The following is a 22,062-nucleotide window of genomic DNA, read 5'->3' as shown; positions in this document are numbered from 1 at the left end:
CTATCCTGGCTAACACGGTGAAACCCCGTCTCTACTAAAAAATACAAAAAACTAGCCGGGCGAGGTGGCAGGCGCCTGTAGTTCCAGCTACTTGGGAGGCTGAGGCAGGAGAATGGCGTGAACCCGGGAGGCAGAGCATGCAGTGAGCTGAGATCCGGCCACTGCACTCCAGCCTGGGTGACAGAGCAAGACTCCGTCTCAAAATAAATAAATAAATAAATAAAGTGCTGAGATTACAGGCCTGAGCCACCACTCCTGGTCAATATATATACATACATATTTTTTGAGACAGGGTCACGTTCGGTCACCCAGGCTGGAGTCCAGTGGTGCAATCTAGGCTCACTCCAACCTCCACCTCCTGGGTTCAACCAGTTCTCTTGCCTCAGCCTCCCAAGTAGCTGGGATTATAGGCACGTACCACCATTCCGAGCTAATTTTTATATTTTTAGTAGAGGCGGCAGCTCACCAATTGGCCAGGCTAGTCTCGAACTCCTGACATCAAGTGATCTGTCTCGGCCTCCCAAATTGCTGGGATTGCAGGCATGAGCCACTGTGCCCAGTGGCCTTTCTTTCTTTCTTTTTGAGACGGAGTCTTGCTCTGTCACCCAGGCTGGAGTACAGTGGCACCATCTAGGCTCACTGCAACCTCTACCTCCTGGGTTCAAGAGATTCTCCTGCCTCAGCCTCCTGAGTAGCTGGCATTACAGGCATGTGCCACCTTGCCCAGCTAATTTCTGTATTTTTAATAGAGACAAGGGTTCACCATGCTGGCCAGGCTGGTCTCGAACTCCTGACCTCGTGATCCACCTTCTTCGGCCTCCCAAAGTGCTGGAATTACAGGCATGAGCCACCCAGCCCGGCCAAGGCCAATATTTCTTAATTGCCCAGGCAAGCAAGGACTCAGGAATAGGAGGCTCTGCTCAAGAATTGAGGTGTGATGGAGGACTTGAAGGACACCACATGGGTGCTGTTTTTCTTAGGGATGTTCAGGCAGTGATCAAGAGCATGGGTCTTGGAGCTGAAGGGTCTGGGGTTCAAACCTGGTTCTGACCCTCACTAGTCGTGTGACCTTGGCAAGGAGGGGTGCATTCAGCAACACAGATTGCTAATGCACAGATTTGGAGAAAAAAATTAATAGCACAATTGTTTTTTTCTATTTATGTGAGTGATTATTTAATGGAATCCACTCATTAAGGCCATGCCAGGACTTCAGCTGGAGAGTTTAAAACGTGATCTCAATGTACACTATTCCGCCACAAGGCAAGTATACTAACCCATCCTACAGGTGAGGAAATATAGGCTCAGAAAAGTAATTTGCCCTGAATTACACTGTAATTAACTGGCAGGGTCAGAACTGAAACTCAGGCCACCTGAGTCCCTGGCTCAGCCTCTTTTTTTTTTTTTGCTGTAAGGCGCCTCTTACAATCATCATACGGAAAACAACCAATGCAATGAAAACACTCTTTAATAACTGGCAATACATTTAAACCAGGAGACAGAATAGCAAATACACAGGAATTTAACAAATACAAACAACACACATTATGGAATCCAAAGAACCACAGTCAGTTAAGGACTCTTGGGCCTTTCACTACCAAATCCCTCATGGGTTGGTGTCCCTTAGATGCCTGATCCAAGAGTCACGGATTCACAGAATCTCAAAGATGGCTGTGGGGCTACAAATCCGGGGTTAGGACCTGGTGTTGGCGGTGTCCTGGTAACCACACAAGGAGGAACTGGTCCCTGTTGCCTGGGGTCAGCGACAGTTTCCAGACCTCAAGTCTCTTTCTGTCATAGCAATCTTTGGAGGGTCATACAATACACCCCAAGCAAATATCGCTGCTTCCTGGAGAACTGCACCCTCTTCCCTGTAGAAGGACCTACTCATCTTGTATCTGAGACAGTGGACCCAAGTCAGGCTCAAAGCTGCAAACAAGTTCTCGTGCCTCAGCACCCATTGGCTGAGAGCCTTGTCTGGTCACTCCAATGGGCGACAAGAGCCGCTTTCGGCAGCCAATGGCGTGGAGGTTTAGGTGGTGCCGGAGGGGGCGGGTCGGAGGCAAGGCCTCCAGCGTTCAGCCTGCCTGAGCTCCCACGTGAGCAGGCGCAGGAGGTTGAAGACCACGCTGACTTCGCGACACCGAGGTGAGTCCTGGAGCCCGGGAGGGAGCGCAGCGGGGCTAAGCCAGTCTCTTCCCTCCCAAGAAGACCCATCCAGTCCCGCCGCTCCCAGCCTCAGTGTCAACCTCGCCCGATCCTCCCTGCAGGCTAACCCTGTATTGCCTGCTGCACTCACAGCTCTTCGCGGTTTATGACGCCTCCTCGGGGCCCCGGGGACCTTCCTGGAGGAGCCTGGCCGTGCCAGCTCGAGCTGGAGGTGGGACACGAGGCAAATGGAGAAGGCGAAGAACAGAACTCCCCTCTGCATCTGCCCGTGGCCCTGCCAGCCGCAGACCCGAGCCTGGATTTGTGGACACCCAGAGGACCCGAATCCGGTCTGGATCGGGTTTTCCGCTAAGCGGGGCAGATTCGCACAGCGCTGGGACTCGTCGTGGGCCTGAGGATGCAGAGAAGCTGGCGAGGGCGAGGGGCGGCGGGGCGCGGCCTGGGCGTCCGCGATGCTCCTGGCCACGTGGCGGAGCCGAGCGGGCGTTAGAGGGGTCGCTTCCGGGCCCTGCCTCCCCCGCCCGCTTCCGGGCATCACCGACGGCCCTGGGGGATCCCTCCTGGGGCGAAGGAACAGTTGCGCCGCCCCCAGCTCAGCGCCTCTTCCTCCTGCGGAACAAGCGGCGCTTATCGCGTATGGCTGGGGCCCCTCGCCAGGGCTCCTAACCTCTGCACGGTCTGGGATTCCTGGACGTGGTTGGGGACTGGCCGCGTAAGGTCGTGTCTGACGTATACTGAACCGGGGAGCTCCCCGAATGCGTGAACGGAGGCTGAATTGCACCCCGCGCTCCCCTGGCAAAGCCCTGCGCCCCCGACCTGGAGCTGAGTCTGTCCGGCAGGGCGCCCTTCAGTGACTGACCCTGAGCCTGCGTTCGCGCTGACGACTGGGACTGCGGGGGGTCTCGTGGTGGGAATTGTGGGTGCTGACATGCGAGAGGCGCCTGCTGGGCGCTAGGACGCAGGACCCCTCGGGACAGGGACGGGTTTGTGGGAATCCGGCGGGGCCAGTGTACCGGGGGCGCAGAGGCTGGGCGGTCACTCACGTAGCGGACCCTCAGCCCCTTGACCGCCGCCAGCGTCCGGGGCTCCAGCGAGCAGTAGCGCGAGAGCAGGCAGCGCCGGGGGGTCGACGCGCCCACCGTGCACAGGACCCACAGTCCCGCGGCCACCGCGGCCCAGACACTCTCTGCTCTCTGCTCCAGGCCGCATCTCTGCTCCTGAGGGATGTCAGGGAAGCCAAAGAGAGGGTCCCGCATGTCTAGTCTCCCGCCTTGGGTTAGGCTCAGGGGAGGCGCAGCACACACAGGAGCAGAGAGAGAGCGGGAGCCGGCCGCCTCCTCGCCTTGGCCTCTACCCTCACTCCTCTCTGCAGTGCACCCTCTGTGCCTCGTGCTGCAGCAGGTGCTGCCGTCCACTGTCCCCTGGGAGGTGTCCAGAGCAGTCTCCACCTGGGCAACAGTGCCTCGACGGTCCATGGTGGCTTTTATGTGCAGGGCTGAGAAAGGGTTTGCAGTTGGTCCCTGTCCTGGACAAGATTTCAGAACGTCATTGCTGGCCCCAGGCCTCTGGGATCTCAGTTGGGGTGTGAGGACTTTAACCCACCTTGGGCCTGTGCCAGGGATGGCCGGCCTCCAACTCTCTAGCCTAAGCCAACTGCTTGTGTCTGTTTTCTGGACATCTGTTTGTCTTTCTTTGCCTCTGTCTGATCTCTCTTCTGTACTCTAGGAATGAACCGAGACACTTCTTCCTTCTCTTTGAAGCTACAGGCTTGGCAGAGCTACCAAATCATTTAAATGGTTGCCCTCAGGTGTTCACACCTGGCTTTCCAATGCTGTCTGCTTCCTCTTTCTCTGCTTTCTCATTACATTTCTGTTTGTCTGTCCCTGTCTTTGTATCTTTCTTTTCCTTGTCAATGAATGAGAAGAGTCACACTCTGTAAAAAAACACTTGAAGAGACTTATTCTGAGCCAAATATGAGTGACCAATGGCCTGTGACACAGCCCCCAGGAGATTCTGAGAACCATGTGCCCAAGGTTGTCGGGCCACAACTTTTTTTTTCTTTTTTTTCTTGACAGGGAGTCTCACTGTATCGCCCAGGCTGCAGTGCACTGGCACGAACTTGGCTCACCACAACCACAACCTCCCAGGTTCAAGTGATTCTCCTGCCTCAGCCTCCTGTGTAGTTGGAACTACAGGCATGTGCCACCATGCTAACTTTTGCCTTTTTAGTACAGACGGGGTTTCACCATGTTGGCCAGGCAGGTATCAAGTTTCTGACCTCAGGTGATCTGCCCACCTCGGCCTCACAAAGTGCTGGGATTGCAGGCATGAGCCGCCACGCCTGGCCCACAACTTGGTTTTATACTTTAGGGAGACATAAGGCATCAATCAATACACGTAAGATGTACATTAGTTCCATCCAGAAAGGCAGGACAAGTGGAAGCCAGGGTGTGCTTCCAAGTCATAGGGGTATTCAAAGAGTTTCTGATGGGCAATTGGTTGAATTATTATCAATAGAAAGGAATGTCTGGGTTACCATAATGGGTTGTGGAGACCAAGGAAGGAAGGAAGGGAAGAAAATGCAGAGATCTTGTGCACTCTTTACCCAGTTTCCCCCAATGGTAAGATCTTACAAACCTCCAGTCCAATACCACAACCAGGATACTGATATTGATACAATCCACCTATCTTATTCAGATATCCTGTTTCACTTGCATTGAGTGTGTGTGCAGATGAAGCCTCCAGATAGCCGGCTTCAGAGAAAATAGATTGTAATTTCTAAAAAATCAGACTTAAAGGTCTCTTCTATTGGTAATTCCAAAAGGAAGGAGGCTATGATGAGGCATGTCCCATACCCCCTTGCAATTATGGCCCGAACTGGTTTTTCAGGTTAACTTTGGAATGCCCTTGGCGGAGAGGACAGGGTCCATTCAGATGGTTGCAGGGGCCTTAGAATTTTATTTTGGCTTACACCCTGAATACTCCCCCTTCTTTTCTGTTTTGTTTCTTTTCTTTCTTCTTTTTTAGAGACAGGGACTCACTGTCTCTGGGCCCAGGCTGGAGTGTAGTGGTAAGATGACAGTTCACTGTAACCTCAATCCTGTGGGCTCCAAGGCTCTTCCTGCTTCAGCTGTGAGTAGTCCCTAAGTAGCTGGAGCTGCCGGCACCCACCACCATGCCCGGATAATTCTTCTTTTTTATTTTATTTTGTAGAGATAGGGGTCTCACTGTGTTGCCCAGGCTGGTCTTAAATTCCTGGCCTCAAGCTGTCATCCCACCTTGGCCTCTCAGAGCACTGGGATTACAGGCGTGGGCCACTGCACCTGGCCCCTCTCTCTGGTTTTGTTCATCTGTGTCTCAGAGGAGCTGTCTCTGGTTTTCATATTATTATATGAATATAATATTTATTCATTTGCCACTTAATAAAGCATTGTTAGTTTGCTGTTGAAAATCGGAATTACAGACATGTTTTCTCAACTACTGTTAATAATAAATATATANCCTCAATCCTGTGGGCTCCAAGGCTCTTCCTGCTTCAGCTGTGAGTAGTCCCTAAGTAGCTGGAGTTGCCGGCACCCACCACCATGCCCGGATAATTCTTCTTTTTTATTTTTATTTTTGTAGAGATAGGGGTCTCACTGTGTTGCCCAGGCTGGTCTTAAATTCCTGGCCTCAAGCTGTCATCCCACCTTGGCCTCTCAGAGCACTGGGATTACAGGCGTGGGCCACTGCACCTGGCCCCCTCTCTCTGGTTTTTGTTCATCTGTGTCTCAGAGGAGCTGTCTCTGGTTTTCATATTATTATATGAATATAATATTTATTCATTTGCCACTTAATAAAGCATTGTTAGTTTGCTGTTGAAAATCGGAATTACAGACATGTTTTTCTCAACTACTGTTAATAATAAATATATATATATATATAATTTATAGCTAATATATACTCAGCACTTCCTGGTTCCATTCTAAGCTCTTCTCATGTAAATATCTGGTTTTTTTCCCCTCCTCAGCAACTGTTAGGTAGTTGACTGCTTATTGGCTGACATTTTATAGATGAAAGAATGTGGCACAGAGAGGTTATGAATGAAACACGAGCTCATACAGCTTGTAGGTGTGAAATGGGGATTTGATCCCAGACTCCCTGGGTTATTGTTGGCAATGCTCTGACATCTCTCATCTGTATGACTGATCTATCCCATACAGAATAACCTGCATATGTTTTTTGTTTGTTTTGAGATACAGTCTTGCTCTGTCCCCAGGTTGGAGTGCCTGTGGTATGATCACAGTTCGCTGCAGCCTCAACCTCCTGGGCTCAAGCGATCCTCCCATGTAGCTGGGACTACAGGCATGCACCACCACGCCAGCTAGTTTTTAAATTTTTTGTAGAGACAGGATCTCAGTATGTTGCCCAGGCTGGTCCAAACTCTTGGCCTCAAGCGATCCTCCTGCCTTGGCCTCCCAAAGTGTTGGGATTACAGGTGTGAGCCACTGCACCCAGTCCTAGGTATGTTTTGAGTAAGTCAGGCATGCTTCCTACTTGAGACCACTTTGAATTAATTCTAATTAGGTTTATTTATAAATATTGATAATGAAGGGAAACTAGTGACTTTTTCATGGTTATATGTCTTCCTCAGCATGGATATGAGAAAATTGTTTTATGGTTTCCCAGTGTATATTTTCCTATTCAAAGGCATAGAGGTTTTAAGAACCAGCAAAACCTGGCCAACATGGTGAAAGCCCGTCTCTACTAAAAATACAAAAATTAGCCAGTCAGGTGGCACGTGCCTGTAATCCCAGCTACTCAGGAGGCTGAGGCAGGAGAACTGCCTGGACCAGGGAGGGGGAGGTTTCAGTGAGTTGAGATTGTGCCACTGCACTCCAGCCTGGGTGACAGAGCAAGACTGTCTCAAAAAAAAAAAAAAAAAAAAAAAAAAAAAAATCACAAAGTGTCCATGGAGTATACTTTCCAAGCTTCTATCACCTCTCCCCAATCTTTCCTGGGATCCCCCATTTCAGTTGGGGAGCTAAATAGTTTTGGGAAGATGATTTAACCCCCTCCCCATCCTTGGGATGGGGTATGTGATCTGGCTATAGCCATTTACATCAGTTTGTCTTCCTAGCCGCAGTGATTAAGTTTGTGGTGGGCTTGTGACCTAATCCAGTTCAATCACAATGATCCTCAGTTCTGAACATCTTGGGAAAAAGATGCTGCTTTTTTTTTTTTTTTAATCTACTGAAGAAAAATAAAACCTGAAGCCTGAAGCCTGGGAGGCTGCTAGACCCATCTTGGATTTACAAGAGTAAACAGGCTTTCATCAGCATAAGGGAGACCTGAAATATTTAAAAGCAAACAAGCAAACAAACTGAGGCTGGGCGCGGTGGCTCACGCCTGTAATCCCAGAACTTTGGGAGGCTGAGGCAGGCAGATCACCTTAGGTTAGGAGTTCGAGACCAGCCTGGCCAACATGGTGAAACCCCATCTCTACTAAAATACAAAATTAGCCAGGCACGGTGATATGCACCTGTAATCCCAGCTACTCAGGGGGCTGAGGCAGAAGAGTTGCTTGAACCCTAGAGGCGGAGGTTGCAGTGAGCTGAGATCATGTCACTGCACTCCAGCCTGTGTGACAGAGTGAGGCTCCATCTCAAACAAACAAACAAAAAACCAACTGGGAGGTTACTGATGTCTTAAGCTGCTAGATCAAACTTAACCTGAAGCCTCACCACTAACCCTAGGCTTCTCAGTTTTGTTAGCTCATAAATTCTCCATTGTTCAAGCCAGCATGAGTTGAGTTTTTGGTTATTTACCACCCAAAGGGTCCTAACTGATAGATACCATGAGGCCGTAATAAAATTATATATGTCTCCAAAGACTGAAGAACTAGAAGGAAAATTAGTAATGGCAGGAAGAATGGAGGGCCATGGATTGGTTGGAGGAAAGTACCAGATGCAAATTATTGGCAATCAGTGATCCAGCTCTGAGCGCCACAGTGCAGGTTATTTGCAACAAAAAATTAAATTTAATGCTGTCCCAGTAGAAAGGTGTCTTGTGATCCACTGCTTGAGACCTCTATTCTGTTACAAACACTACTTTGGGAATTTAAGAAATAACAAAAAGCTTTGGAGAACATTTGTGTGTGAGTATAACTCAATAATGATCTAGGAACTGGATCACTCATACATTGCTGGTGGGAACGGAAAACTGGTGTAGCCATTCTGAAACACAGTTCGGCAGTTTCCTGTAAAAGTAAATATGCAACTCCTAGTCAGCCCAGAACGGTATGCCTGGACTTTCATTCCAGAGAAATGGAAACTTATGTCCATGCAATAATATAGTTATTTGCTTTGCAAATGTTCATAGCAACTTTATTTGTAATAACCCAAACTAGAAAGCCCAGTTGTCCTCCAAAAGGTGTGTGGTTACACAGATTCTGGCAAATATATACCATCAAATAGGAATGAACTATTGATATATGCAACAAGTTGGATGAGTATCCAGAGAATTATGCTGAGTGAAAAAAGCCCATCCCAGAAGGTTACATATTACATATATATTATATATATAATACAAACAATTATATAAAATATATATAATACAAAATTATATATATATATATTTTTAAATTGAGAGTCTCGCCCTGTCACCTAGGCTGGAGTACAGTTGCAAAATCGTGGCTCACTGCAGCCTTGACCTCCTGGTCAAGCAATCCTCTCACTGCAGCCTTCAGAGTAGCTGAGACCACAGGCACATGCTGTGAGTGGCAAGCCAGCCAGGTGCTGAGGCAAGAGGCTGAAGGCACAAGCTGTTCCAGTATAATAAAGAAGATAATTACAATAAGAAAAGTTATACTAGAAATAGGATATAGATATGATTATATATGAATATTATCAATCATTAGTTTGTAGTATTACTCTGTTTTATTATTATAATAATTTCCGTTTTATTATTATAATAATTTCTGTTTTGTAAGTGTAATCTAAGAGCAACCAGACCATACAGAGTCAGGAGCTAAAGGGACACTGTGAGAGGCGACCAAAAGACAAGAGTGTGAGCCCTCTGTCATACCCGGATAAGGGCCACTTGAGGGCTCCTTGGTCTAGCAGTAGCGCCAGTGCTTGGGAAGGCACCCGTTACTTAGCAGACCGGGAAAGGGAGTCTCCCTTTCCCTAGGGGAGTTGGAGAACACTCTGCTCCACCAGCTTATGTGGGGGCCTGACATTAGCCAGGCCTGCCCGCAGTCATGTGGAGGCTTAAATGTCTCCCTGTGGTGCTGTGCTTCAGTGGTCACATTCCTTGTCCATTTTCATGTTCCGTCTGTACACCTGGCTCCTCTAAGTTCTTAGAAGATAGCAGTAACAGAATTAAGTGAAATTATTAAAGTCTTTGATCTTTCTGATAAGTGCATAGAAAAAATGCTGACGTATGCTGTCCTCCCTCTCCGCCTTGGCTACCAAAAAGGAAAAGGCATCCTGTCACGTGGACACGTGACTCACGTGACCTTATCAATCACTTGAGATGACTCATACTCCTTACCCTGCCCCCTCACCTTGTATACAATAAATAGCAGTGTGTCCAGGCATTTGAGGCCACTACCAGACTCCGCACATTGGTGGCACTGGTCCCCTGGGTCCAGTTGTCTTTCCTTCTATTTCTTTGTCTCGTGTCTTTATTTTCCTATGATCTCTCATCTCTGCACACAAAGAAAAAACCCACAGGCCCAGTAGGGCTGGACCCTACAACATGCCACCGTGCCTGGCTAATTTTTATACTTTTTGTAGAGACAGGGTCTCCCTATATTGTCCAGGCTGGTCTTGAATTCCTGAGCTCTAAGTGATCCTCTCACCTCAGCCTTCCAAAGTGCTGGGACTACAGGTATGAGTCACTGCACCTGGGCTATATAACATTTTTCAAATGAGAAAAATTTGAAAGTGGAGGATAAATTAGTTGTTGCAAGGAGTTAGGGAAAGATGGTGGAGGGAGGAAGGTGGGTGTGGTTATAAAAAAGGGTCAGGCACGTGGCTCACACCTGTAATCCCAGCACTTTGGGAGGCCAAGGCGGGCAGATCCCGAGGTCAGGAGATTGAGACCATCCTGGCTAACATGGTGAAACCCCATCTCTACTAAAAAAAAAAAAAAAAAATGCAAAAAATTAGCCAGGTGTGGTGGTGGGCATCTATAGTCCCAGCTACTCGGGAGGCTGAGGCAGAAGAATGGTGTGAACCTGGGAGTCAGAGCTTGCAGTGAGCTGAGATTGCGCCACTGTACTCCAGCCTGGTGACAGAGCAAAAAAAAAAAAAAAAAAAAAAAAAAAAAAAAAAAAAAAAAAAAAAAAAAACCATGGCCCCGAGGGCGTTCTTAGTGATGGAACTCTTCTGTCTTTACTGTGGTGCATACATGAACCTATGCATGTGATGAAATTATATAACTAAATTGCATACAGTGAACTGTATGACTAAATACACGTGCAAGAATACACAAACACACTCAATGCAAATAAAGCTAGGGATATTTGAATAAGATGGGTGGACTGTATTAATGTCAATATCTGGTTGTAGTATTGGACTAGCATTTTGTAAAATATTACCATTGGGGGAAACTGGATAAAGGGTGCACAGAATCTCTCTTTATTTTTTCTTTCTTTCTTTTTCCTTTTGAGACAGGGTCTCGCTCTGTCACCATGCTGGAGTGCAGTGGCACCATCACAGCTCACTGCAGCCTCCACCTCCCAGGCTCAAGTGATCCTCCCACCTCAGCCCCCTAAGTAGTTGGAACTACGGGTGGGTGCCACCACAACCAGCTAATTTTTGTATCTTGTGTGTGGAGATGGGCTCTTGCTATGTTCCCCAGGTTGGTCTTGAACTCCTGGACTCAAACAATCCTCCTGCCTTGGCCTCCCAAAGTGTTGGGATCATCGGCATGAGCCACCGAGCCTAGCCTGAATTTTTGCTTATAACAGCATGTGAGTCTTTAATGACCTCAGTCTCAAACATTTCTGTTAAGAAAACTCAGGGGGAAAAAATAGAAATCTTCAGGAAGCAGATGACCTACTTGAACGTTTAAGCAGGGGAAAAGTGGGCAGGGTTAAGGAAGACACAAGAGGTAATGGTGCACCCAGAGGCCAGTAACAGGGGGAGCTGTTAGCACTTTTAGGCATGACAGGACAAAGACTGTGGCTGTCGATAGAGGATCACAGCCACTGTCAAACTCCAGACTTGCAGGGGGCAGCCAGCAAATAGAAGAATAAATACCCCCACCTTGCTGTCTGCCCTCCCTCAATCTCCTGTCAACACCTCCACTGGCTAAACACAACCATCAGCCAGAGGGCAGGCAAGCCTCAGAGGTACAGATCAGGAGGGGTCAGTGAACACCAGCACAGCAGCAAAGTGGCAGAGGGTAAGGACAGTGTTTTACAAAGCCATTGTCAGAAGCTCTAGAGAACAGTTTCTCCCGGTGCAGGGACTCTCACACCTGTAATCCCAGCACTTTGGGAGGCCAAGGCGGGTGGATCACTTGAGGTCAGGAGTGCCAGACCAGTGTGGCCAACATGGCAAAACCCCATCTCTACTAAAAACATAAAAATTAGCTAGGTGTGATGGTGGGTGCCTGTAATCCTAGCTACTTGGGAGGCTGAGGTAGCCGGATTGCTTGTATCCAGGATGCAGTAAGCCGAGATTTCGCCACTGAGTTCCATCCTGGGTGACACAGCGAGATTCTGTCTCAAAAAAACAAACAAAAAGAGAAGCTCTAGAGGTTGGATTAATGTACTTTTTAAGAAAGTCTCACAAATGATCTACCCAACCAGCAACTGAAGAAGCAGTGAGCTACCATTTCCTTCATATCCAGTGAGTTTGTTTTGTTTTACTGTTTAGTTAGGTAGAATTCATTCTCCTTGTAAGAAATTGAAATATGGCCAGGCACAGTGACTCATGCCTGTAATCTCAGCACTTTGGGAGGCCAAGGTGGGCAGATTGCCTGAGGTCAGGAGTTTGAGACCAGCCTGGCCAACATGGTGAAACCCCACCTGTACTAAAAATACAAAAATTAGCCAGGCATGGTGGCGCACACCTGTAATCCCAGCTACTTGGGAGACTGAGGCAGGAGAATCGCTTGAACCTGGGAGGCAGAGGTTATAGTGAGTGAAGATCATGCCACTGCACTGCAGCCTGAGCAACAGAGCGATACTCCGTCTCAAAAAAAAAAAAGAAATTAAAATATTATTGATAAATTTAAATATTTCAGTGATCATCTCCTCAGTTCCCATGCACTCTCCAGTGATAAGTAACTCACTATTAATCAGTTTGGGACATATCCTTGCACACTTTTTTATACATTTTTAAACATTTTATATATGATCCATATTTGAGATATTTGCATAATGCATGTATAGCTCTCTAGGAAATATGTCTGTGTGATTGTTTTCATTAGAGTTTTTACTTTGACATAATTGTGGATTCACATGCAATTGTAAGAAATACACAAAGAGATTGGTTCTTGGGAGGCGTGGGGAGGTGGGCGCGGGTCCCAGCGGTCATGGGGTCGGCCGCCTTGGGTCTGTTGGAAGGGCCAGTGCACAGTGGTCCCGGCAGTGCCATGTTGTTCTGCAGCTTCTTCGGGGGCGAGGTTTTCCAGAATCACTTTGAACCAGGCGTCTATATCTGTGCCAAGTGTGGCTATGAGCTGTTCCCCGGCCGCTCAAAGTACGCATACTCATTCCCCTGACCGGCATTCCCCAAGATCATCCACTCTGACAGCGTGGCCAAGCGCCCAGAGCATAATCGTCCTGAAGTCTTGAAGGTGTCCTGTGGCAAGTGTGGCAATGCATTGAGCCACGAGTCCCTGAACCATGGCCCCAAGCTGTAGCAGTCTCGATTCTGAATGAATATTCAGCAGCTCGCTGAAGTTTGTCCCTAAAGGCAAAGAAACTTCTGCTTCCAAGGGGCACTAGGCGGGCAGCCCACATCCACCCCAGATGGCCACGGCACTAAGGCCACACGCTGGCCATTCTACCATGGAATTAGAGCCCTGGACGTTGAGACAGGAAGGCAGGGCACAATGGCTGAAACATCAAGAAGGTTCCCAAGGCCCCAGCTCTGAACAAGATCTTGTTTCTTGGAAAAGTCACTTATTTGCTGATGGTTCCTGCCTTCTGGTTCCTGGGCCGTGCGGCCACACTGTCAGCTGACTCAGCCTCCTGCTCACTCGATAAGGCATCTCAGGGGTGTGGTCTGGGTGCAGTTGGTCTTTGAATGATGTTACGCCCCAACCTTCGACCTTTTCTTCCTGGTCCTGCCTCTGGACTCACCCCTGTGAGGCCCAATTCCAAGACAGACTCTCATCCTCACCAAAGCTTAGGCCCACATTTCCCAGGCTGCTTACGAGACAGAATGGAAATGGAGGCTGCCCCCACAGTTACCCCGGCTCTGGTCGCCACATGATCCGCTGTGTCCAGGCCAGCCAGGTGATGATGGTCCATGACCCACCAGGAAAGTAGGCTCTTGTCCAAGAGGGGAGAAACCTAACCATTTCACAACCTGTGCAGAAGTAGCTTGGCTCACTCAGGCTTAGGAAAGTGACTGTCGCTTCATTACTTTACCCAGCATGGGGCTGGGGGCCTGCAGTTCACCTGCAGAGAGGTCCCCAAGATATAACTGTGTCTTACTGTACATGCTCGGAGGTCTTCCCATAGAGGAAGGTGGGTGATGCTGAAATCACCCCCCTGCCCATCTTAAGCATCTTAAGTAATTACTTTCTGGAGTAATCAGGCGAAAATCAATAAACAAATGAAACGTGCAAAAAAAAAAAAAAAAAAAAAAAAAGCAAAGAGATACCCTGTACCCTTTACCCAGTTTCCCCTAATGGTAACATCTTGCAAAAACCATGGTACTATATCACATACAGAATATGGACACTGTGTTAGTCCCTTCTCATACTGCTATAAAGATGCTACATGAGACTGGGTAATTTGTAAAGGAAAGAGGTTTAATTGACTCGCAGTTCTGCATGGTTGGGGAGGCCTCAGGAAATTTACAATGATGACGGAAGGGAAAGCAGGCACCTCTTACATTGTGGCAGGAGAGAGAGACAGTGAAAGAAGGAGGAACTTCCAAATACTTAAAACACCATCAGATCTTGTGAGAACTCACTCACTATCACAAGAACAGCATGGGAGAACCACCCGCACGATCAGATCCAATCACTTCCCACCAGGTCTCTCCCTCAACACCTGGGGATTACAATTCAAGAGAGATTTAGGTGGGCACCCAAAGCCTAACCATATCACACTGATACAGACAAGATACAAAACACTCCATACCACAAGATCCCTTGTGTTGCCCTTTCAATAGCCACGTCCACTCTTCTCCCATCTGACCCCTTCCTTAACCTCTGGCAACCACTAATCCGCTCTCCATTTCTCTAATTTTGTCATTTCAAGAATGTTGGAATGGAAACATACCAGCCTGGCCAACAAAGTGAGACTGCATCTCTGGGGAATAAAAGAAAATTAGCCGGGCCTGGTGGCACGCGCCTACTACAGGTAGCTTGTGTCCCAGCTACTTGGGAGGCTGGGGTGGGAGCATGGCTTGAGCCTGGGAGATGGAGGCTGCAGTGAGCGGCAATTGTGCCACTACTATGCTCCAGCTTGGGCTACAGAGTGAGACCATGTCCAAAAAAACAAAAACAAACAGCAACCTCTGTTCTGCAAAAGACACTGTTGAGGGAATGAAAAATCTACCACCCTACCAATCGGGAACTGGTTATTAAATGATCCTGCTGAAATGGAAGCTCTAATAGTGGTGTGGGGGTGGGGGATGTCTTCCGTTTGCCCCTCCTTATCTACTGTCCCTGCTTCTCCACCTTACTCTGGGCCCCAGGCAGAGGGGAGAGGAGGTCAAGTGTTTGTTCCCCAGGGCTCCTCCCTGCGCTGGGCCACCACTATTCGTCTGTTTCCTCCACGAATGTAAGTTACTCTCTCCTCCCCAAGTCAGGCAACCACATGCACACCCTCAACCCTCTCCCCTTCCTTCAGGCCTGTGGATGAGGCCCCTCACCCGTGCTGGCCCCAGGAGCTTGCACTAGCTCTCGTCATTTGCCTTTACTATCCAATCGCTTTATAAAGGCTTCTGGTATCAACCCCACCTCAAATTATCCTAAATTGACGGGGCCATCTGTTTCCTGCTGGGCCCTAACTGATACACTATAATTAAAGATGTGGGAGAATGCAAATGAGAGATAATGGTAAGACATAAAAAGCCAGCTACCAAACTGTATACAGCATGGTTCCAATTTGGGTGAAATTGCTCACAGAAAGGAAAACAAAAGGAGGAACAGTGACAAATTGTTAAAAAATATTTACCTCCAGGAGGTGAAATACAAGACTTACTTTAACTCTCCAAGTTGTATGTTTTGTGTTGATGGAATCTTTTACAAGGAACAAGTGTCACTTTGGTAGTCAGAAAACATATGCACAAATAAACACATGGAAAATTCCTATGTATTGGGACAAATTGTTCCAGAAGTGGGATGAGGGATGAGAGGAGGATGGTGCAGTTATAGGTGATGCTTTTTCTCTTTTATGCTTTTGGGTACTTTTCAAGCTTTATCCACTGAACATACATGGCTAATTTTATCAGAAAAAGAAGTAGATTTTATGTTTAAACTAACAAAAAGAGATTGATTGAGACAGACAGAGAGACCCGGGTCAGGATACTTGTTGGAAAAAATGAATAAGAAAGATGGAGTCACACAAAGCCAGAGACAGGAATAGAGCGAGAAAGAGACAGAAAGCAAGACATAGGAGGAGACGCTGAAAAAGATAAGTAAGGGCAGTTATGGCATAGAGAATAAGCTTTGAAACTGGGCAGTGTGTGGGTTCAAGCCCCACCTCTGCCATTTATTAGCTGTGTATCTTGGAACAGTTCCTTTACTTTACTGGGCCTCAGTTTTCCACCTGTAAAATAAGGTAATAGAACCTCCCTTTTGTGTCTTTTTTATTTTTTGAGATGGGATTTCACTCTTGTTGCCCAGGCTGGAGTGAGATGGTACGATCTCGGCTCACTGCAACCTCCGCCTCCCGGGTTCAAGTGAGTCTCCTGCCTCAGCCTCCTGAGTAGCTGGGATTACAGGCATGCACCATCACGCCTGGCTAATTTTGTATTTTTAATAGAGATGGGGTTTCTCCATGTTGGTCAGGCTGGTCTCGAACTCCCGACCTCAGGTGATCTGCCCGCCTCGGCCTCCCAAAGTGCTGGGATTACAGGCATGAGCAACCGTGCCTGGCTTGTGTCTTTTTTTTTTTTTGAGACAGTCTCTCACTCTGTTGCCCAGGCTGGAGTGCAGTGGCACAGTCACAGCTCACTGCAGCCTCAACCTCCCAGACTCAAGAGATCCTTTCATCTCAGCTGCATGAGTAGCTGGGACTACAGGTGCGTGCCACTGTCAGAGGCATTTGAACCAGAGCGACTCCATCTTGAGTGAGGGCTAGGAAAAATGAGGCTGGGACCTGCTGAGCTGCATTTCCAGGAAGTCAGGCATTCCTAGCCTCTAGATGTTTACTGTTAAGGGAACAGATTGATAACGTTTACTAAACGTTAGACTCAGGAATGTCCTGAAATCCCGTTATCTTGAGAACAGAAGCATTCCTCATTTTGCTTTAAAGATAGTAATATCGGTTCTTGCAAAATATGGTAATTAAAATATTTAATCCTTTATCACAAACCCTTGCAGCAGAGCACATCGCCCCAAGATATTTTTTGTTATTCTATATATAAACAAGCATTGTACCTAGGGTGAGCCCATTCCTCTTATTTTCAGGAACACCCTGCTTTATCTATGGAGTAACTATTCCTTCACCACTATGCTTTTTTTTTCCTAGCTCTGTTGCCCAGGCTGGAGTGCAGTAGCATTGCAATCTTGGCTCACTGCAACCTCCGCCTCCTGGGTTCAAGCAATTCTCCTGCCTCAGCCTTCCGAGTAGCTAGAACTACAGGTGTGCACCACCACACCCGGCTAATTTTCTTGAATTTCTAGTAGAGACAGGGTTTTGCCATGTTGGTCAGGCTGGTATTGAACTCCTGACCTCAAGTGATTCACCTGCCTCGACCTCCCAAAGTGCTGGGATTACAGGTGTGAGCCACTGCGCCCAGGCACCACTTTACTTTTTAAAGTAAACTTGCTTTTGCTTTGCACTGTGGACTCGCCCCAAATTCTTTCTTGCACAAGATCTAAGAACCCTCTGTTGGGGTCTGGATTGGGACCCTTTTCCAGTAACACCACCCTGCCCAGGGAATTTTTTAATCCCTTTTTTAGAGACAGGGTCTCACTATGTTGCTCAGGCCGGTCTCAAACTCCTGGGCTCAAGCAATCCTCCTTCCTCAGCCTCCCAAAGTACTGGGATTACAGGCCTGAGCCACTGTGCTCAGTTTTGTGTCATTTTTGACAATGAAACTGTCACCTGTAAATGGAGTTGTTTCCTTGCTCTCCATTGGTTGCAAAGAAAGAACACCCAATTGGAAACAAAAAGGCAAACAGATTTTATTCCTGGCTAGGATGGGGAAGGAGAGAACTCTCGCTCTAAAGACACCTTATCGCTGGGTGCGCTCATGCCTGTACTCACATCACTTTGGGAGGTCAAGGTGGGCAGATCACCTGGAGTCAGGAGTTTGAGGCCAGCCTGGCCAACATGGTGAAACCCCATCTCTGCTAAAACTACAAAAAACTAACAAGGCATGGTGGCACGTGCCTGTAATCCCAGCTACTCAGGAGGCTGAGACAGGAGAATCCCTTGAACCCGGGAGGTGGAGGTTGCAGTGAACCGAGATTGTGCCACTGCACTCCAGCTTGGGCAACAAGAGTGAAACTCCATCTCAAAACAAACAAACAAACAAACAAACAAACAAACAAACAAACACCTTATCGCCCAGCGGTGGGGAGCTGGGAAATTTTAAGGAGTTAGCTATGGGGTGGGATGGTATGTAAGCTTGTGCAGGGAGAAACTCCAGACGCAGGTCGGATCATAAGCATGCCTCTTCATATGATGTATGTCCAGCAAATGGTGAGCATATTTTCCTCCATGGGTAGGGAGTTTAGCATGATAATTATATACTAATGATCTAAAGGTAACCATGGGTCACTGTGTCTGGTTTGCACTTGTTTTGCCTCAGCCTTATCTTCCTCCAGTAATAAGCAAAGGAAGCATCCTGAAGATCCTGTGGCCTTTTGGGCCATCTGCAGTTCTTTTAAGCAATGCACCTATAGATAAAGAGACTAGAAAAAAACGGTTTAAGAAAATAATGAGGCCAGGTGCAATCCAGGATTACACCTGCAGGCCAGGTGTAATCCAAGCATTTTGGGAGGCTGAGGCAGGCAGATGGCTTGAGTTCAGGAGTTAGAGACCAGCCTGGGCAACATGGTGAAACCAGGTTTCTACAAAAAATGGTGGTGGCGCCCACCGGTAGTCCTAGCTACTTTGGAGAATGAGGTGGAGGATTGCTCGAGCCTGGGAGGTTGAGGCTGCAGTGAGCTGTGACTGCACCACTACTGCAGCCTGGGCAACAAAGCCAGACCCTGTCTCTAAAATAAAATAAATAAAATAAGCGTTCTCTTTCTCAGCTACACCTCCAGGGCTGCCCTGGTACAAAAATGAGATGATATGTCTGTGTCAATTACACAGAAGAGGGTCTGATGCATAGTCAACACTACACAAGGGCTGGTTGTGATTGCAGAACGAAGATGAGGACAACCAAGGTGAAGCAAAGAAAGAGGAAACAGACAGTAGAAACAGGGACAGAGACAATTTGGAGTGTTGGAGGGCAGCCATCCCGGGCACAGGCCAACCTTGGGTTGAAGTCCTCACACCCGACTGGGATCCCAGAGGCCTGGGGCCAGCTCTGATGTTGGGAAAGCTTGCCCTGGACAGGAAAGCCCGGCTGCAAACCCCATTCTCAGCTCTGCACATAAAAGCCAGCATGGACCATCGAGGCACTGTTGCCCAAGTGGAGACTGCTCTGGACACCTCCCAGGGGACAGTGGACGGCAGCACCTGCTGCAGCACGAGGCACAGAGGGTGCACTGCAGAGAGGAGTGAGGGTAGAGGCCAAGGCGAGGAGGGGGCCGGCTCCCGCTCTCTCCCACTGTGTGTGCTGCGCCTTCAGGCTGAGCATCGTCTCCCCTGCGAGCCTAACCCAAGGCGGGGGTCTGGACGCACGGGACCCTCTCTTTGGCTTCCCTGACGTCTCTCGCCTGCTGCAGAAGCAGAGATGCGGCCGAGTGTCCGGGCCGCGGTGGCCGCCGGGCTGTGGGTCCTGTGCACCGTGGTCACAGCGGCCCCCCGGCGCTGCCTGCTCTCACACTACCGCTCGCTGGAGCCCCGGACGCTGGCGGCAGCCAAGGCGCTGAGGGACCGCTACGTAAGTCACCGCCCAGCCCCTGCCCCACCTGGGACTCTGGCCCAACCGGGTTCCCATACACCCGTCCCTGTCCCCAGGGGTCGTGCGTCCTAGCGCCCAGCAGGCGCCTCTCGTATGTCAGCACCCGCAATTCCCACCACGAGATCCCCGCAGTCCCCGTCGTCAGCGCGAACGCAGGCTCAGGGTCAGTCACAGAAGGGCGCCCTGCTGGGCGGACTCGGCTCCCGGTCAGGGCGCAGGGCTTTGCTGGAGGAGCGCGGGATGCAATTCAACCCGGGTTCACGCCTTCGGGGAGCTCCCTGGTTCAGTATACGACAGGCACAACCGTACGCTGCCAGTACCCATCCACGTCCAGGAATCCCAGACTGTGCAGAGGTTAGGGGCCCTGGCGAGGGGGCCCAGCATACGTGATAAGCACCGCTTATCCCGCAGGAGGAAGAGGCGCTGAGCTGGGAGCCGCGCAACTGCTCCTTCCGCCCCAGGAGGGATCCTCCGCAGCCGTCGGTGAGGCCCGGGAGCTGGCGGGAAAGGCATGGCCCGGGCGCGGCCCCCTCTAACGCCCTCTGGTCCCCGCAGTCCTGCGCTCGGCTCCGCCACGTGGCCCGGGGCATCGCGGACGCCCAGGCCGTGCTCAGCGGCCTGCACCGCCCGGAGCTGCTCCCCGGCGCCGGCCCGATCCTGGAGCTGCTGGCGGCCGCAGGGAGGGACGTGGCGGCCTGCGTGAGTGACGGCCGCGCCCCGCCGCCCCTCGCCCTCGCCAGCTTCTCTACATCCTCAGGCCCACAGCGTGCCCCAGCGCTTTGTGAATCTGTCCCGCTTAGCGGAAAAACCGATCCAGAGCCGATTTGGGTCCTCTGGGTGTCCTCAAATCCGGGCTCGGGTCTGCGGCTGGGAGGGTCACGGGCAGATGCAGAGAGGGGCTTCGTCCTTCGCCTTTTCCATTTGCCTCATGTCCCACCTCCAGCTCGAGCTGGCACGGCCAGGCTCCTCCAGGAAGGTCCCCGGGGCCCCGAGGAGGCGTCACAAACCGCGGAGAGCTGTGAGTGCAGCAGGCAATACAGGGTTAGCCTGCAGGGAGGACCGGGCGAGGCTGACAAGGACGGGACTGAGGCTGGGAGCAGCGTGACTGGTAGGGGCTTCTCGGGAGGGAAGAGCCTGGCTTAGCCCCGCTGCGCTCCCTCCCGGGCTCCAGGACTCACCTCGGTGTCGCGAAGTCAGCGTGGTCTTCAACCTCCTGCGCCTGCTCACGTGGGAGCTCCGACTGGCTGCGCACTCTGGGCCTTGCCTCTGACCCCACACCCTCCGGCACCACCGAAACCTCCACGCCATTGGCTGCCGGAAGCGGCTCCTGTCGCCCATTGGAGTGACCAGACAAGGCTCTCAGCCAATGGGTGCTGAGGCACGAGAACTTCTTTGCAGCTTTGGGCCTGACTTGGGTCCACTGTCTCAGATACAAGATGAGTGGGTCCTTCTACAGGGAAGAGAGTGCAGTTCTCCAGGAAGCAGCGATATTTTCTCGGAGTATATTGTAAGACCCTCCAAGGGTTGCTATGACTGAAAGAGACTTGAGGTCTGGAAACTGTCGCTGACCCCAGGCAACAGGGACCAGTTCCTCCTTGTGTGGTTACCAGGACACCGCCAACACCAGGTCCTAACCCCGGATTTGTAGCCCCACAGCTACAAATCATCTTTGAGATTCTGTGAATCCGTGACTCTTGGATCAGGCATCTAAGGGACACCAGCCCATGAGGAATTTGGTAGTGAAAGGCCCAAGAGTCCTTAACTGACTGTGGTTCTTTGGATTCCATAATGTGTGTTGTTTGTATTTGTGAAATTCCTGTGTATTTGCTTTTCTGTCTCCTGGTTTAAATTTACTGCCAGTTATTAAAGAGCGTTTTGATTGCATTGGTTGTTTTCCGTATGATGACTGTGAGGTGCGCCTTACTGCAAAAAAAGAGGCTGAGCCAGGGACTCAGGTGGCCTGAGTTTCAGTTCTGACCCTGCCAGTTAATTACGGTGTAATTCAGGGCAAATTACTTTTCTGAGCCTATATTTCCTCACCTGTAGGATGGGTTAGTATACTCGCCTTGTGGAGGAGTAGTGTACATTGAGATCACGTTTTAAACTTTCCAGCTCAAGTACTGGTATGGCCTTAATGAGTGGATTCCATTAAATAATCCCTCACATAAATAGAAAAACAATTGTGCTGCTAATTTTTTTCTCCAAATCTGTGCATTAGCACTCTGTGTTGCTGAATGCACCCCTCCTTGCCAAGGTCACATGACTAGTGAGGGTCAGAACCAGGTTTGAACCCCAGACCCTTCAGCTCTAAGACCCATGCTCTTGATCACTGCCTGAACATCCCTAAGAAAAACAGCACCCATGTGGTGTCCTTCAAGTCCTCCATCACACCTCAATTCTTGAGCAGAGCCTCGTATTCCTGAGTCCTTCCTTGCCTGGCAATTAAGAAATATTGGCCTCGGCCGGGCGC

General features: G+C 49.5%; 2 protein-coding genes and 1 pseudogene across 2 annotated transcripts in view; 2 read left to right on the top strand and 1 right to left on the bottom strand.

Annotated features, from left to right (window-relative positions):
• LOC108538992 (interferon lambda-4-like) overlaps positions 1-3,422 on the bottom strand; it is a 5,791-nt gene extending 2,369 nt beyond the window's left edge. The window contains 6 exon segments of the mRNA XM_017887353.1: positions 1,645-1,714; positions 2,085-2,152; positions 2,297-2,371; positions 2,705-2,733; positions 2,736-2,775; positions 3,210-3,422. Coding sequence (XP_017742842.1) covers positions 1,645-1,714; positions 2,085-2,152; positions 2,297-2,371; positions 2,705-2,733; positions 2,736-2,775; positions 3,210-3,422 — 495 coding nt within the window.
• A 9,334-nt stretch (positions 3,423-12,756) lies between these two features.
• Positions 12,757-13,111, top strand: LOC108539033 (methionine-R-sulfoxide reductase B1 pseudogene; annotated as a pseudogene).
• A 6,037-nt stretch (positions 13,112-19,148) lies between these two features.
• Positions 19,149-21,691, top strand: LOC108539008 (interferon lambda-4). The gene is made up of 5 exons (XM_017887368.1): positions 19,149-19,571; positions 20,004-20,075; positions 20,148-20,291; positions 20,536-20,610; positions 20,764-21,691. Exons 1-5 carry the CDS (start codon positions 19,422-19,424, stop codon positions 20,860-20,862), a joined length of 540 nt encoding a protein of 179 aa, XP_017742857.1. The 5' UTR covers positions 19,149-19,421; the 3' UTR covers positions 20,863-21,691.
• Positions 21,692-22,062: the final 371 nt, after the last annotated feature.

This window comes from Rhinopithecus bieti, unplaced genomic scaffold (assembly GCF_001698545.2).
Source record: "Rhinopithecus bieti isolate Rb0 unplaced genomic scaffold, ASM169854v2 scaffold_15776, whole genome shotgun sequence".
NCBI lineage: Eukaryota > Metazoa > Chordata > Mammalia > Primates > Cercopithecidae > Rhinopithecus > Rhinopithecus bieti.
This window is presented reverse-complemented; position numbering and strand designations above follow the sequence as displayed.